The sequence below is a fragment of the Mustelus asterias genome, chromosome 1 (assembly GCF_964213995.1).
Source record: "Mustelus asterias chromosome 1, sMusAst1.hap1.1, whole genome shotgun sequence".
Taxonomy (NCBI): domain Eukaryota; kingdom Metazoa; phylum Chordata; class Chondrichthyes; order Carcharhiniformes; family Triakidae; genus Mustelus; species Mustelus asterias.
The window spans coordinates 67,872,347-67,889,347 of record NC_135801.1 but is presented as its reverse complement, the minus strand read 5'-3'; the positions used below and the strand labels follow the sequence as shown (position 1 = coordinate 67,889,347).

General features: G+C 43.0%; 1 protein-coding gene across 1 annotated transcript in view; it reads right to left on the bottom strand.

The window, feature by feature from the left end:
- Positions 1 to 16,251, bottom strand: part of egf (epidermal growth factor) — a 105,281-nt gene extending 89,030 nt beyond the window's left edge. Inside the window, exons 1-3 of the mRNA XM_078234800.1 lie at positions 16,239 to 16,251; positions 12,421 to 12,552; positions 2,270 to 2,469 (exon numbers count right to left, since the gene is read on the bottom strand). Of these exons, the coding sequence (XP_078090926.1) occupies positions 2,270 to 2,469; positions 12,421 to 12,552; positions 16,239 to 16,251 (345 nt within the window). The remainder of the gene's footprint in view (positions 1 to 2,269; positions 2,470 to 12,420; positions 12,553 to 16,238) is intronic.
- Positions 16,252 to 17,001: the final 750 nt, after the last annotated feature.

Below are 17,001 nucleotides of genomic sequence, written 5' to 3'. Positions count from 1 at the left end.
CGGAATTCTCTGACCTCTCCTGTGGCTGGGATTATCCAGCCCCACTGCTGTGAACAGAGATTTGGTTGAACGCCAAGTTCTCCGTTCTCATTGGCAGGTGACCAAGACTGGAGAATTCCCACCATATACTTTAATTGTTTTTAAATTCATTCGTGGGACATGGGCGTCGCCGGCTGGCTAGCATTTATTGCCCATTCCTAGTGGCCCGAGGGCAGTTGAGAGTCAACCATATTGCTGTGGCTCTGAAGTCACATGTAGGCCAGACCAGGTAAGGACGGCAGATTTCCTTCCATAACGGACATTGGTGAATCAGATGGGTTTTTCCGACAATCGACAATGGTTTCATGGTAGATTCAGTAGATTCTTAATTCCAGATTTTTTTTTAATTGAATTCAAATTCTACCATCTGCCGTGGCAGGATTTGAACCTGGGTCCGCAGAACGTGCCTAAAATTAATGACAAGAAGGCTGTGGCAGGTGAGGACCGAGAAACTATCATTATCACGAAAGAGGTAGTGCTGGGCAAGCTAATGGGGTTAAAGGTAGACAAGTCTCCTGGCCCTGATGAAATGCACCCCAGGCTACTAAAAGAGATGGTGGGGAAAATAGCAAATGCACTAGTGATAATTTACCAAACTTCACTGGACTCTGGGGTGGTTCCTGCAGATTGGAAAACAGCAAATGTGATGCCACTGTTTAAAAAAGGAGGTCGACAAAAGGCGGATAACTACAGGCCGGTTAGCTTAACTTCTGTAACAGAGAAAATGCTTGAATCTATCATCAAAGAAGAAATAGCGAGACATCTGGATATAAATTGTCCCATTGGAAAGACGCAGCATGGGTTCATGAAGGGCAGATCATGTTTGACTAATTTGGTGGAATTCTTTGGGAACATTACGTGGACAATGGGGAACCAGTGGATGTGGTGTATCTGGATTTCCAGAAGGCATTTGACAAGGTGCCACGCCAAAGGCTGTTACATAAGATAAAGGTACACGGTGTTACGGATAATGTATTAGCATGGATAGAGGATTGGTTAACTAACAGAAAGCAAAGAGTGGGGGTAAATGGGTGTTTTTCTGGTTGGCGATCAGTGACTAATGGTGTGCCTTGGGGATCAGTATGGGACCGCAATTGTTTACGATTTACATAGATGATTTGGAGTTGGGGACCAAGTGTAGTGTGTCAAGATGAGTGGCAGAGCAAAGTGTGCAGAGGATGCTGCAAGTCTGCAAAGGGATATAGACAGTTTAAGTGAGTGGGCAAGGGTCTGGCAGATGGAGTACAATGTTAGTAAATGTGAGGTCATCCATTTTGGTAGGAATAACCGCAAAATGAACTAGTATTTAAATGGTAAAAAATTACAGCATGCTGCTGTGCAGAGGGACCTGGGTATCCTTGTACATGAATCACAAAAAGTTGGTTTGCAGATGCAGCAGGTAATTAAGAAGGTAAATGGAATTTTGTTCTTCATTGCTAGAGGGACAGAGTTTAAAAACAGCGAGGTTATGTTGCAGCTGTATAAGGTGCTGGTGAGGCCACACCTAGAGTACTGTGTACAGTTTTGGTCTCCTTACTTGAGAAAGGATATACTGGCACTGGAGGGGTGCAGAGAAGATTCATTAAGTTGAATCCGGAATTGAGAGGGTTGGCTTATGAAGAAAGACTGAGTAGACTGGGGCTATACTCATTGGGATTCAAAAGAATGAGGGGAGATCTTATAGAAACATATAAGATTATGAAGGGAATAGATAAGATAGAAGCAGGGAAGTTGTTTCCATTGGCGGGTGAAACTAGAACTAGGAAGCATGGCCTCAAAATAAGGGGGAGCAGATTTAGGACTGAGTTGAGGAGGAACTTCTTCACACAAAGGGTTGTGAATCTGTGGAATTCCCTGCCCAGTGAAGCAGTTGAGGCTACCTCATTGAATGTTTTTAAGGCAAGGATAGATACATTTTTGAACAGTAAAGGAATTCAGGGCTACGGTGAGTGGGCGGGTCCATGAAAAGATCAGCCATGATTTTATTGAATGGTGGAACAGGCATGAGGGGCCAGATGGCCTACTCCTGCTCCTAGTTCTTCTGTTCTTATTAGCTGAATTTGTGGATTAATAGTCCAGCAATAATACCACTAGGCCATCGCTTCCCCATATAATTTCATTTTAGAGGAATGGCTTCAAATTTCATTTGAAGCATTTATCACAGTCTGACTATGACAAGATGTTGCAAGAATAAAGCCAGAAAATCAAAACTGCAGTGCTGTACACTCACCTCTCTTTTAGTGCCATTTATAAAGGCTCGTTGAATCAGCCCTTTCTCTGGAACTGCCCAGTAAATTCTTCCATTCCTATAGTGGAAGTCCAAGAGGACTGATATCCCAGAATTGGTCACGAGCCTCTGGTGGTTAGTTCCCTCTATGTCAATCCTGAATATTGCATTGCCGTGGCTGAAGATGAGGTATGGTGGTGGAGCTTAAAGAAATTAAGGACATATAAATGAATGAATAGAATCTGATAAGAGACACATCAGAGGCTAGAAATTACTATTAATGCTATCAGCAATGGCTCCAATATTTTGGGTTATTAAGCTGAAATACTTAGAATATGGACTGGTACAAATTTCGTAATCATTTATCTCATTGTCTGAAATTGCTGTTTGCATTTCCTTAAATTGAACTAGGCTACTACTGCCATAACAGGCATTTGAAGTAAATGAGTATCATGTTGTTAAGCTAATCCATTACAGATGTGAAACTCATATCATTAATGTACAGGAGCCTAATTCTTATAGCTAGTTCAAGGTCTAGAACTTACTTGGCTGGAAAAGGGAAAAGGATGTAAGAATCACTTTGGACTGGTTCCTGGAGAATGAAGTGCCTACTTAAGGGAAAGATTAAATATAACTATAGATGAAGATTTTTGGTCATTTTTAATGTTAAATGGGGGATCTTTTCTGTTGTATAGAATGTAAATTGCCTGAAAGAGTGTTTAATCAGTGTTGGTTTTAGTTTGTGTGTTACAGTAACAGACTTAAAATTGAAAATATTGTTGTGCACTTCTGTTAATTTGGCCACTTGGAATTCAAATTTCTATTTAAAAGTGGTCAATTATCTGGGGATCACAACAGGAGGCAAGGCCAGAGTTGTGAGTTTTCTTTCAGGAAGACCTCCTGACAAGATGTAGCATCTGCATTGTGCAGCTTTGACTCCTCCCAGGCTAGCACTGGCACGTTTGGAGTGCCTTAGCTAACTCATTTTTGAAATATTTTGTTTGCGTGTACCAGAAACGTTTCCAGTTAACATCGTCAGCTACATTTGTCACCTTACTCAGGGTCATCGATGCTATCTGTTGCCTATATCACAAATTTACATAAAACATCAGCATTAACACTAGAAGGGATTAGAAAAGCATTGAGGAGGGAGGGAGGAATAGGCAAGTCAGGTATATAAGTCATGGAAAGCTAGTTTCATCACAAGAGCATTAGGATATGTAAACATGGAAGCTTGCTGTAGTTGTGCAGACTATTAAATCTTCTTCCACCATCCTTTCAGGTATTGCATTCCAGATCATAACAGCTAGCTGTCTAAAAGAAGTCTCTGGGTGGGATTTTCCAGCCTGCACTCGCCCCAAGACCGGAAATTCCTGCCTGAGGTCAACAGACCTTTACAATGGTCTGCCCCCACTCGCTATGATTCCCGTGGTGGGTGGGACGGGGAAGTTCCGCCCCCTGGTTCTTTATGGGCAGCATGGTGGCACAGTGGTTAGCACTGCTGCCTCACAGTGCCAGGGACCCGGTTCAATTCCCAGCTTGGGTCATTGTCTGTGTGGAGTTTGCACATTCTCCCCGTGTCTGTGTGGGTTTCCTCCGGGTGCTCCGGTTTCCTCCCACAGTCCAAAGATGTGCGAGTTAGATGGAATAGCCATACTAAATTGCCCCTTAGTGTCAGAGGGACTAGCTAGGGTAAATACATGGGATTATGGAGATAGGGCCAGGTGGGATTGTGGTCGGTTCAGATTCAATGGGCCAAATGGCCTCCTTCTGCACTGTAGGATTCTATGATGCTATGCCTCTGTCACTTATGTTGCTGAACTCCAATTGCAATTCTTGTTACAGTGAAGTGAAAATTATTTTGCAGCAATTTCAGGTTGCAGTATAAACACAATTTAAAATGTAATCAAATCTCAAGCCTTTTAAATTCTCTCAAAGGTCCGTGAAAATGTGTTTTTACGTGTGTCGTGTTTATTTAATGACCTGCATAGATTTTTCACTAAATGTACCTGCAACCGTTGTAGCTGGGAATAGTATGCAATGTTAAATCAAGCTGCAGATATCATCTGGTATACACCATGCTGCTGTATGTCTTAAATACCAGTTTAGTCCAACCAAAATCTGTTGTTTGGAAGTCAGTATATTGCTGTAAGTATCTGACATGTAACAAAGCTCCATAATGTAGGTTTGCATATGTGATTCCACAGTACCGTGAGTTCTTAATTATGGTTACAGATAGCAGGGTACCTAGTGGAGAGAAATCTGTTCTCTGAGGATAATATTCAGGCAAGTTTTTCTTGGCCACTGTAGGGTCCATTCATTCCTTTGAATAGACGAGGACAGCACTGGTATGAATTTTAAAATAAATTTATTTTATTGAACAGAAATTAAAATTGACCGCATTCCTGAAAAGTACACAGCAAGCAAAACTGGTTTTGCAGCTGTTGTTATCAAAACTTGTTTTGCTTGCTGTGTACTTTTCAGGAATGCGGTCAATTCTCAGCTAACACAACATGCCTTCTGAGTTTTAAAATGGAGTCAAGTGTTAGTTAACCCCTACAGTCAAGCATTTAAATGTGATTGCATAGGCAGAAATATCTTAAAATGAAGTCTTTGCATGGACTGAAGCAAACAGGGCTAAGCATACATAGGATCGCTCAGCCACTCTTACACATTGGTTACTGAATGGAGTTAGCAGTTGCTGGAGAATAATGGAACAGAATCGAGGGAATCTAACAAAAGAAGAATATGATTTTAAAATGTAAATGGATACTAATACTTTAAAAAAGCAAAAAGCCAACAGTAGGAGATGGAATCTATGAAATTCTATGTATTAATTAGTATACCTATTAACGATGTTGATAGGTTTGTCTTACTTTGCTTGTGAAACTTTCCTTGCAATTAATCATTTTTCCAAGAGATCTGGTTGTCATTAGTTTTCAAAATTGTTCAAACCCCTCTCAAGTAAGTTTAGGTTTATTGATTAGCATTACAAGTAGGCTTACACTAACACTGTAATGAAGTTACTGTGAAAATTCACTAGTCGCCACACTCCAGTGCCCATTCAGGTACAGAGGGAGAATTTAACATGGCCAATGCACCGAACCACCACATGTTTTGGGCTGTGGGAGGAAACTCATGATGTGGAGATGGCGGCGTTGGACTGGGGTAAACACAGTAAGAGTTTTAACAACACCAGGTTAAAGTCCAACAGGTTTATTTGGTAGCAAATGCCATTAGCTTTCGGAGCGCTGCTCCTTCGCCAGATGGAGTGGATATCGGCTCACAAACAAGGCACACAGAGACACAAAATCAAGTTACAGAATACTGATTAGAATGCAAATCTTTACAGCTGATCAAGTCTTAAAGATACAGACAATGTGAGTGGAGGGAGCATTAGGCACAGGTTAAAGAAAATGTGTATTGTCTCCAGACAGGACAGCCAGTGAGATTCTGCAAGTCCAGGAGGCAAGCTGTGGGGGTTACCGATAGTGTGACATGAACCCAAGATCCCGGTTGAGGCCGTCCTCATGTGTGCGGAACTTGGCTATCAGTTTCTGCTCAGCGACTCTGCGCTGCCGTGTGTCGTGAAGGCCGCCTTGGAGAACGCTTACCCGAAGATCAGAGGCCGAATGCCCATGACCGCTGAAGTGCTCCCCCACAGGAAGAGAACAGTCTTGCCTGGTGATTGTCGAGCGGTGTTCATTCATCCATTGTTGTAGCATCTGCATGGTTTCCCCAATGTACCATGCCTTGGGACATCCTTTCCTGCAACGTATCAGGTAGACAACGTTGGCCGAGTTGCAAGAGTAGGTACCATGTTTTCTCACCATCTACCAGGTACACGGTACCTACTCTTGCAACTCGGCCAACGTTGTCTACCTGATACGTTGCAGGAAAGGATGTCCCAAGGCATGGTACATTGGGGAAACCATGCAGATGCTACAACAATGGATGAATGAACACCGCTCGACAATCACCAGGCAAGACTGTTCTCTTCCTGTGGGGGAGCACTTTCCCACAGCTTGCCTGGACCTGACTGGCTGTCCTGTCTGGAGACAATACACATTTCTTTAACCTGTGCCTAATGCTCTCTCCACTCACATTGTCTGTATCTTTAAGACTTGATCAGCTGTAACGATTCGTATTCTAATCAGTATTCTGTAACTTGAGTTTGTGTCTCTGTATGCCTTGATTGTGAGCCGATATCCACTCCATCTGACGAAGGAGCAGCGCTCCGAAAGCTAATGGCATTTGCTACCAAATAAACCTGTTGGACTTTAACCTGGTGTTGTTAAAACTCTTACGGAGGAAACCCACGCAGACACAGTGAGAATGTGCAAACTCCACACAGACACTGACCCAAGGCTGAATCGAACCCAGGTCCCTGGCGCTGTGAGGCAGCAGTGCTAACCTCTGTGACAGCATGCCGTCCAGACAGCTACAGATTGATTATTTCTTGAGAAACATTAACTGAAAGAGGTTCCACTCCTCCAGTGCACAGGTTGTTAGTGATCGGCAATGCAAGACCATCCAGAGCATTTTATGTATGCGGTGTATCCTAACAATCTCTGCAAGTTACTGGATTCTTTGTCAACACACAGCAGATGAATATTAGCATCTTTAGAATATGTAGACGTCATCTACGTAAATGACATGAGAATGCTGAACTGGACTGGGTTAGTTTTTTTCCCAGGAATTTGACAGCTGGCCTAGATTTTTGCCAACAACTTTCTTCCAGCTCAGTTTACAACCTTTAGCTTCTTTGCCGACAGCAGTGGAATCTGTTCTCACAATGCTAGACCAACATTTTTGTTCAACTTTCAGTGAGAAACATTAATTGGTTATTCCATCCGGGGGGTGCACCTACTTAAGGGCCTGATATTTTTTTCGGGATGGCAGTGTCTCACTTCTTACCGACTCCACGTTCTCCACAGCCATTTCATGCTCAAATGAGCTTGGAGTGGTCGCAGATGGGACGTCCATCCTTTACTCAGGAGGAATTCCCACTTTAGAGACCAGTCCCCATAATGACAGCGCTGCAGTGGATAGAAGAAGAAATGCAGGTGGATGCCTGAGTCTAGGTTGGGGCACCAGAGGCCCAGGCGTGTTTGAGGGGTCCCAGGGTGGGGAGGGCAAGGAAGTCCTGGTGAGGGTGGGGGGGTGGTTGAGAAACGGGGAGGGTGCAAAAGAGGTGCTTGGGATCTCAGGGCAGAGGGTGGGAGAGAGGGAGGTCTATAAGCCACCGGACCTTAATGGAGGGACGTCCAACTTCAGAAGGGGGCTTCTGATGAAGAAGCCCCCTCCACCTCCCACCCAGGTTCCAATCCGGAGATTTTCAGTTTTCCCCCTTGCGAGTTTAATCCTCCTGGATGGCAAAAAATTGAGGCTGCCTGGGAAACAATCCTTCAGTGGTTGGCCACTTAAGGGCCTCAGATGAAATAAGGATTTCTGTGTGAGGCCTTGCGCACCTCAGCATAACATCACTATGTGGTTTGAGTGGGCAGGAACCCAGAGGGAATCCCATAACTTTAATTTGATGCTCTCCGCTCAGCCCGCCTAAAAATCCACCGGTGGGGGAGGGTAAAATTCTGGACAGGGAGTGCCACTCCCCAGAAACAATGATCAAACAATTAAGAACAAAGAACAAAGAAAATTACAGCACAGGAACAGGCCCTTCAGCCCTCCAAGCCTGCACCAACCACGCTGCCCGACTGAACTAAAACACCCTACCCTTCCGGGGACCATATCTCTCTATTCCCATCCTATTCATGTATTTGTCAAGACGCCTCTTAAAAGTCACTATCGTTTCTGCTTCCACTATCTCCCCCGCAACGGGATCCAGGCACCCACCATCTTCTGTGTAAAAAACTTGTCTCGTACATTTCCTTTAAACCTTGCCCCTCGCACCTTAAACCTGTGCCCCCTAGTAATTGACTCTTCCACCCTGGGAAAAAACATCTGACTATCCACTCTGTCCATGCCCCTCATAATCTTGTAGACTTCTATCAGGTCACCCCTCAACCTCCATCGTTCCAGTGAGAACAAACTATGTTTCTCCAATCTCTCTTCATAGCTAATGCCCTCCATTCCAGGCAACATCCTGGTAAATCTTTTCTGTACCCTCTCCAAAGCCTTCACATCCTTCTGGTAGTGTGGCGACCAGAATTGAACACTATATTCCAAGTGCGGCCTAACTAAGGCTCTATAAACCTGCAACATGACTTGCCAATTTTTAAACTCAATGCCCCAGCCGATGAAGGTAAGCATGCCGTATGCCTTCTTGACTACCTTCTCCACCTGTGTTGCCATTTTCAATGACCTGTGTACCTGTACACCCAGATCCCTCTGCCTATCAATACTCTTAAGGGTTCTGCCATTTACTGTATATTTCCTATCTGTATTAGGCTTTCCAAAATGCATTACCTCACATTTGTCCAGATTAAACTCCATCTGTCACCTCTCCGTCCAAGTCTCCAACCGATCTATATCCTGCTGTATCCTCTGATGGTCCTCATCGCTATCCGCAAATCCACCAATCTTTGTGTCATCCACAAACTTACTAATCAAACCAGTTATATTTTCCTCCAAATCATTTATATATATTACAAACAGCAAAGTCCCAGGACTGATCCCTGAGGAACGCCGCTTGTCACAGCCCTCCATTCAGAAACGCACTCTTCCACTGCTATCCTCTGTCTTCTATGACCGACATGATGTGGAGATGCCGGTGTTCGACTGGGGTAAACACAATAAGAGTTTTAACAACACCAGGTTAAAGTCCAACAGGTTTATTTGATAGCAAATGCCATTAGCTTTCGGAGCACTGCTCCTTCGTCAGATGGAGTGGAAATCTGCTCTCAAACAGGGCATACAGAGACACAAAATCAAGTTACAGAATACTGATTAGAATGCAAATCTCTATAGCCAACCAGGTCTTAAAGATACAGACAATGTGAGTGGAGGGAGCATTAAGCACAGGTTAAAGAGATGTGTGTTGTCTCCAGACAGGACAGCCAGTGAGATTCTGCAAGTCCAGGAGGCAAGCTGTGGGGTTATTGATAGTGTGTCATAAACCCAAGATCCTGGTTGAGGCCGTCCTCATGTGTGCGGAACTTGGCTATCAGTTTCTGCTCAGCGACTCTGCGCTGTCGTGTGTCGTGAAGGCCGCTTTGGAGAATGCTTACCCGAAGATCAGAGGCTGAATGCCCGTGACCGCTGAAGTGCTCCCCCACAGGAAGAGAACAGTCTTGCCTGGTGATTGTCGAGCGGTGAATACAAGTTCCGCACACATGAGGACAGCCTAAACTGGGATCTTGGGTTTATGTCACACTATCAGTAACCCCCACAGCTTGCCTCCTGGACTTGCAGAATCTCACTGGCTGTCCTGTCTGGAGACAATACACATCTCTTTAACCTGTGCTTAATGCTCCCTCCACTCACATTGTCTGTATCTTTAAGACCTGGTTGGCTGTAGAGATTCGCATTCTAATCAGTATTCTGTAATTTGATTTTGTGTCTCTGTGCCCTGTTTGAGAGCAGATATCCACTCCATCTGACGAAGGAGCTGCACTCCGAAAGCTAATGGCATTTGCTACCAAATAAACCTGTTGGACTTTAACCTGGTGTTGTTAAAACTCTTTCGATGACCGAGCCAGTTCTGTATCCACCTTGCCAGCTCGCCTCTGATCCCATGCGACTTCACCTTCTGCACCAGTCTGCCATGAGGGCCCTTGTTAAAGACCTTACTGAAATCCATGTAGACAACATCCACTGCCCTACCCTCATCAAACATCTTCGTCACTTCCTCGAAAAACTTGATCAAGTTCGTGAGACACGGCCGCCCCTTCACAAAACCATGTTGCCTCTCGCTAATACGTCCACTTATTTCCAAGTGGGAGTAAATCCTGTCTCAAAGAATCCTCTCCAATAATTTCCCTACCACCGACGTAAGGCTCACCGGCCTGTAATTACCTGGATTATTCTTGCTACCCTTCTTAAACAAAGGAACAACATTGGCTATTCTCCAATCCTCTGGGACCTCCCTTGTAGCCAGTGAGGATACAAAGATTTCTCTCAAGGCCCCAGCAATTTCGCCGCTTTACTCTCTCAGTATTATGGGGATATCCCATCAGGCCCTGGAGGCTTGTCTATCTTAATGTTTCTCAAGAACGCCAATGCCTCCTCCTTTTTGATCTCAACATGACTCAAACTATCTACACACTCTTTCCCAGAGTCATCATCCACCAAGTCCTTCTTTTTGGGGAATACTGATGCAAAGTACTCATTTAATACCTCGCCCATTTCCTCTGGCTCCACGCATAGATTCCCTCCCTTGTCCTTGAGTGGGCCAACCCTCTCCCTGGCTACCCTCTTGCTCTTTATATATGTATAAAAAGCCTTGGGATTTTCCTTAATCCTGCTGGCCAATGATTTTTCGTGACCCTTTTAGCCCTCCTTACTCCTTGCTTAAGTTTCTTTTTACTTTCCTTGTATTCCACACTTGTTTCGTGTGTTCCCAGCCTCCTAGCTTTGACAAATGCTTCCTTTTTCTCTTTGACAAGGCTCACAATATCTCTCGTTATCCAAGGTTCCCAAAACCTGCCATACTTATCCTTCATCCTTACAGGAATGTGCCGGTCCTGGATCCCTACCAACTTACACTTGAAAGCCTCCCACATGCCAGACGTTGATTTGCCCTCAAACGTTTGCCCCCAATCTACACTCTTCAGTTCCTGCCTAATATTGTTGTAATTAGTCTTCCCCCAATTTAGCATCTTAACTTGAAGACTATACTTATCTTTATCCGTCAGTAACTTAAAGCTTACTGAATTGTGGTCACTGTTCCCAAACTGCTCCCCTACTGAAACGTCGACCACCTGGCTGGTCTGTGGATCTGCAGACCCTGACTTATAATCCATTAATTGAAATATGTGGAAATTCATAGTCTGGAGCTCATGATTTCCCAACCCACCTTCCATCAGTACCATACTTTGCTGGAAGTATTTGAGTGCAGGAACAGCGCCACATATTGTAGAAGGATGGCAGTTAGCTTTTTATTCCACATTTCTCCAATACACATTGGGGGTAATTTTTGACTTTGTGATAATGGAGAATATTGATTCAGCCACTTGTTAGGCATCTCTCCTCATTTTCATATCATTTGAAATTAATTAGGTGCATTAATTAGGTTAGGTTCATTGCCTGAAAAGACGCCAGAGTGTGGTGACTAGGGGAATTTCACAATAACTTCACTGTAAGCATTACTTCTGACTAATAACTAAACTTACTTATTAACTTATTAATGTCTGCTTTTCCAAAGGATAATTTGGCTGGCTGTGGGGAAATTGAAGAGTTCATCGCCATGTTGCAGGCAAATGCTGGCTAAGAATCATGGAATCCCTACAATGCAGAAGGAAGCCATTCGGACAATTGAGCCAGCACCAGCAACAATTCCACCCAGGCCCTATTCCTGTAATCCCACCTTTTACCCTGCTAATCCCCGTGACATTAAGGGACAATTTAGCATGGCCAATCAACCTAATCCTCACACCTTTGGACTACGGGAGTACACGGAGGAAACCCATGCAGACACGGGGAGAACATGCAAGCTCCACACAGACAGTCACCCGAGGCTGAAACTGAACCCGGGTCCCTGGCGCTGTGAGGCAGCAGTGCCACCATGCTGCCCAAGACATCAAGACCGATGATAAGGAGAAGACCAGTTTCTAACTGATTTTAACATTCATAACAATGGGAACAGCATATAAAAATGAGAATTTCAATGTCAATTCCTATTATGGCTCACTTGGTCTCTATTATACAGTGCACCGTTCCTTTAAATCATAGCCAAGGATCTTTCTCACTAGACAGAAAGAAGATAAATCCAAAACCCAGTGAGAGGCAGATTATACCATTGTCTCATGGTTAGAAACTGGAGCTGTCACAGAAATACCTAACCTTCATGAAATACTTCATGAAAGTCTTCATGAAATAGAGTATTAATTTGATATGTGACTTAGAACTAAAGGAAGGAAGCATAAATGTTAATCATATACCAAAAAAAGCACTGAAGTATTAGGTTACATTTTCCTGTGTAGTTTTTCTTTTAGCTTCTTAAAAGAGAAATGAAAATCATTTCATCAATGACTTACAATCCGTATGACAAGACCATTTATTATCCTCTAGCGTGTAACCTGGCAGGCAGGAGCAGGTGTATGACCCTGGCGTGTTGGTACAGGTCTGACCACAAGTTCCCAGTCCATTTTCGAAACATTCATCAACGTCTGAAAGATAACATTGACAACACTGTGACATACCAATCTGCTGTGACTCTGAGCCACCAGTGAAATAATTATCCATTTGAATCACATAAACAGCAGAAATAGCTTAGCCATTGGTAAATGAGATTGTTTTGTCTGAGATGCAGCACAATGTTGACATAGTTTATTGGTGAATCATACTTTACAATATTATGTAATTGTTAGAAACCTTATTGTGATCATCAATTGGCCAGAGATCTTAAGACATTTTTATTCACAGTAATTTAAACTGGGAAAGATTTTGGACAGTAGCTCTGAAGGCCATTGTGTTTCTTTTTAACTCTTCACTACCTCCCTGATGTTATTTGTTGCTGTGGGTGTAGAAGCGCTGGGTTCATGTTGATTGCTTTATGGATATCTCTGCAGGACTGTTTAAGGAAAGAGGCTGAGGGATGTAAGGAAGCTGGAGCAGAAATTGATCTCTGCCATCAGTGCAAAATCTGCTATAAGTAGATAGGCAGCTGACCTATCACTGTTCCAGCTGTCATTTTCCACCGACTTAGAAAATGTTGCCAAGATTTTTCATTTCAAGCCAAATAAAAATGATGGTAAGACTAGGAAATGAGTCTCCTGAAAGCATTTGAACTTTCATTCTCTGAGAATCAGGTTTGATCAGGTGTGGTGAAATATCATTTGCCAATTCGCTATGAGCCTGTTCTGTGTTGTTGCTGCAGACCAATTTCACCCCCACAAAGTGGACTTACTTCAGGAATGCTAAGGACCTTCTTTAAAATGGAAGATCAATGGGAAGACAATGAAGTCCATGGATAATTATATAGCGATTCTGGGTTCATGGTGTAGACTTACGTGGACATTTAGGGACGAATTTTCCCTCTCCGTCTGCCACAGGAATCCTAGCGGGCAAGGGGCGGATCATGGAAAGGTCTATTGATCTCAGGTGGGATTTTCTGGTTTCAGGGCAAATGTGGCTGGAAATTCCCACCCATAGTCTTTAGTGACTCCAAATATTTTAATATTGTTATGAATACATTTACATATTACTATGTATTCCACAAATCCATAGATGGGCGGCACGGTGGCACAATGGTTAGCACTGCTGCCTCACAGTGCCAAGGACCTAGGTTTGATTCCGGCTTGGGTGACTGTGTGGAGTTTGTACATTCTCCCTGTGTCTGCTTGGGTTTCCTCCGGGTGCTCCGGTTTCCTCCCACACTGTAAAGGTGTGCAAGTGAGTGGATTGGCCATTCTAAATTGCCCTTTAGTGTCCAATAGGAGATAGGGCAAGCGGTATAGACTGGCCTGGGTAAGATGCTCTGTCAGAAAGTCGGTGCAGCGTTGACAAGCTGAATGGCCTCCTTCTGCACTGTAAGGATTCTATGACAGTCATGTTCTTTTCTCATCTGCCTTTTAGCTTTTTCTGTCTGACACAAGTCTTCCCTTCCTTATATTGCTTCTCCATTTATTGTTCAGCACAATTTGGTTTCCTGACATAGAATCCCAACAATGCAAAAGAGGCCATTTGGCCCATCAAGTCTGCACTGACTCTCTGTCAGAGTATCTTACTCAGGCCCTCTCCCCTGCCCTATCCCTGTAAACGCACACATTTACCATGGCTAATCCATCGAACCTAGACATTTTGGGACACTTAGGGACAATTTAGCATGGCCAATATACCTAACCTGCACACCTTTGGACTTTGGACATATCAAATTTGAACTGCGTACTGACCGAAATATTTTCAAATGCCATTGATCTAATGGACTGAAATTTTAGATGGCATGAATATCAACATGCAAATACGAAATTCCTTCATTCACTACTTTAACAGAGGCATTAGACATGCTTTGTCTTGCCTGCAAACAACATTCACAGTCCTTCAGCGTGACTCTTTATACAAAGCATGTGGAGACATTACGCGAAGATGTGACAGTGCACCATCTAAACACAAGACTTTAGTTAATTGTGTGAAACACATTCTTCAAGTTTCAGCAAAAAACATCTATTTAAGCCAGCATTCGATTTTTTAAAAATAATTTCTCTTATTTTTAGTAATTGGCGGATGAGGGGAAAAGGAAACAAGCGATCTCTACATTTTCAGTTACTTTCTCTCATTCATATTGAGATTTTTTTTTACAATTTATATTTCTGGGGTTTGTGCAGGAAACAATTTTAGGAATGTATACAAAACTTAATGGGGTTGGTTTGAAGAACCCTTGCCCTTGGGGACCATATCCATTCTTTGGAGTCATTGGGAGGGTTCCGATGGGTACGTGGGTGATTGCTAAGGTCTATTTACGCCTCAGAGGTCAGCTGCAAATTGGACAGTACACCACAGATGATTGAATTTTGGACGAGCTTTTTTTTAATTCATTTGTGGGAAATGGGTGTTGCTGGCTGGCCAGCATTTATTGTCCATCCCTAGTTGGCCTTAGAAGGCATTGGAGAGTCAACCACATTGCTGACGGCAGATTTCCTTCCCTAAAGGACATTAGTGAACCAGATGCGTTTTTCTGACAATCGACAATAGTTTCATGGTCATCAGTAGATTCTTGATCTTAATTTTTTATTGAATTCAAATTCCACCATCTGCTGTATTGGGATTCAAACCCAGATCCCCAGAACATTAACTGAGTTTCTGGATTAATAGTCCAACGATACTGCCACTAGGCTATCGCCTCCCCTTTATGGTTTTATCTCTGTGTACAAATCTCTCCATGGCGTCACTCTTCCATATCTTTGTATTCCAGCCATACACTGTTCAAGAGTTCTGTATTCTTTCAACACTAGTCCCTTGTGTATCCTTCATCCCAGCTTTGGCTTCCACTATTGTGACATCAAATTCTGGAATTATCTCCCTAAATCCCCCTGAATGCCTCTCCACCTCCCTCTCCTTCTTTCAGATGCCCCTTAAGTGTCATCACCTGTCCTAATATCTCCTTCTTTGGATCTGTATGAATTTCTGTCTAATTAGGCTCATGTGAAATGCCTTGAGCCATTTTCCTACAATGAAAGAAATATGAATGCTGGTTCTTGCTGTTGCACAGGAACGTCTCTTTGGTGAGGGAGAAACCAATAAGAATAATGAAATGAGGAAGTTCTATCCAACACAGGAATGATGGTTGATTTTACAAATGCATGCCCCCAAGGTGAGGCTTCTTACTGAGATGTGCATTTGCAAAATTAGCCCAATAATGCACATCTGTAGTAATGCAGGTGCAGCTACGACTGGTAAGGGCTACTAAACACTCCACCTTAACATGGTGAAGGGCTGATTAGTAAATTGTTACAGCGACAGAAGATTGGTACAGTGTGCTGTAATTGTAACACATTGGTAATGTGTTAAAGCAGATTGTACAGCAGCTAAGTTGTCTTTGTTCAACTTCATAAGCAGCATAGCCTATAAATGACTATTCACAATGTTTGCAGATGGAAACTCAAATGGATCGAGACCTTTGAGGTGTTAGCAGCCGAACGAAAGTCGTACAAATGTGTGAAGCATTGATTCACTGATAATGTCAGCAGTAATTCTATTTTCTGATTTCACAAGAGCTTTACCCCACCAGACACCAGGTGTGGTATGTGCCAGCAGCTCTACTTTGACTTGGCTTCTCCACAGGAGGTAAACATCATTATAAACCTTCATTTCTCAACCTTTGTCTGAGTCACCGATTTCAGGCTTAGCCTCTCACCTTGATGACGCATTGTTATCTGATTTCAGTAGCAGAAATACAACACATACCAGGACAGATCAAGTTATAATTATAAACTAGAAAGCTGCAAAGACAAATACATTAACTCATTGTCAAGCCTGAAACAGGTTCTGTCTACATCTATAGGTAGTTATTAGCACTGCCCACATTACGGCTGACTCATTTTACTGTCACTGTGCACATTCTGTGGCTTACTGTTGCTTATTGTTGATACAGCAAAAAAAATGAGTGGAAGGAAAAAAAATTGCTTGTCTATTTCTCATTTGTTAAATAGCTTTACAGCTGTGACTCAGAAGTAGTTATCTCTTTTAAACAGAACAGATAATAACACCCTCATATTTGCTTTATACTTACATTTGCCATAATTCAAAAAATCTATTATTTTTGGTGCAATTGGAAAATTGCACTGGAAATGTGCTTGAAATTGCTCTGGCTCAAGTTTAAGTTTTCACTGAAATTCATAGGAACATAGGAATTAGGAGCAGAAGTAGACAAATTCAGCCTCTCGAGCCTATTCCGCCATTCAAACAGATAATGACTGATCTCTCCCTGATCTCAAATCCACCTCCCTACCTGATCCCCATATCCCTCTTTCCCTTTTTTTTAATCAGAAATATACCTCTTGAAACTGTGGACACTGCATATTGGTAAAACAAAAGTCTTCCAGGAACCAGAGTAATCAGGCAGAATGATAGAAGGTAATAGTTCTGTTTTTTTCTCCTAATTAGAAAATATTCCTTCA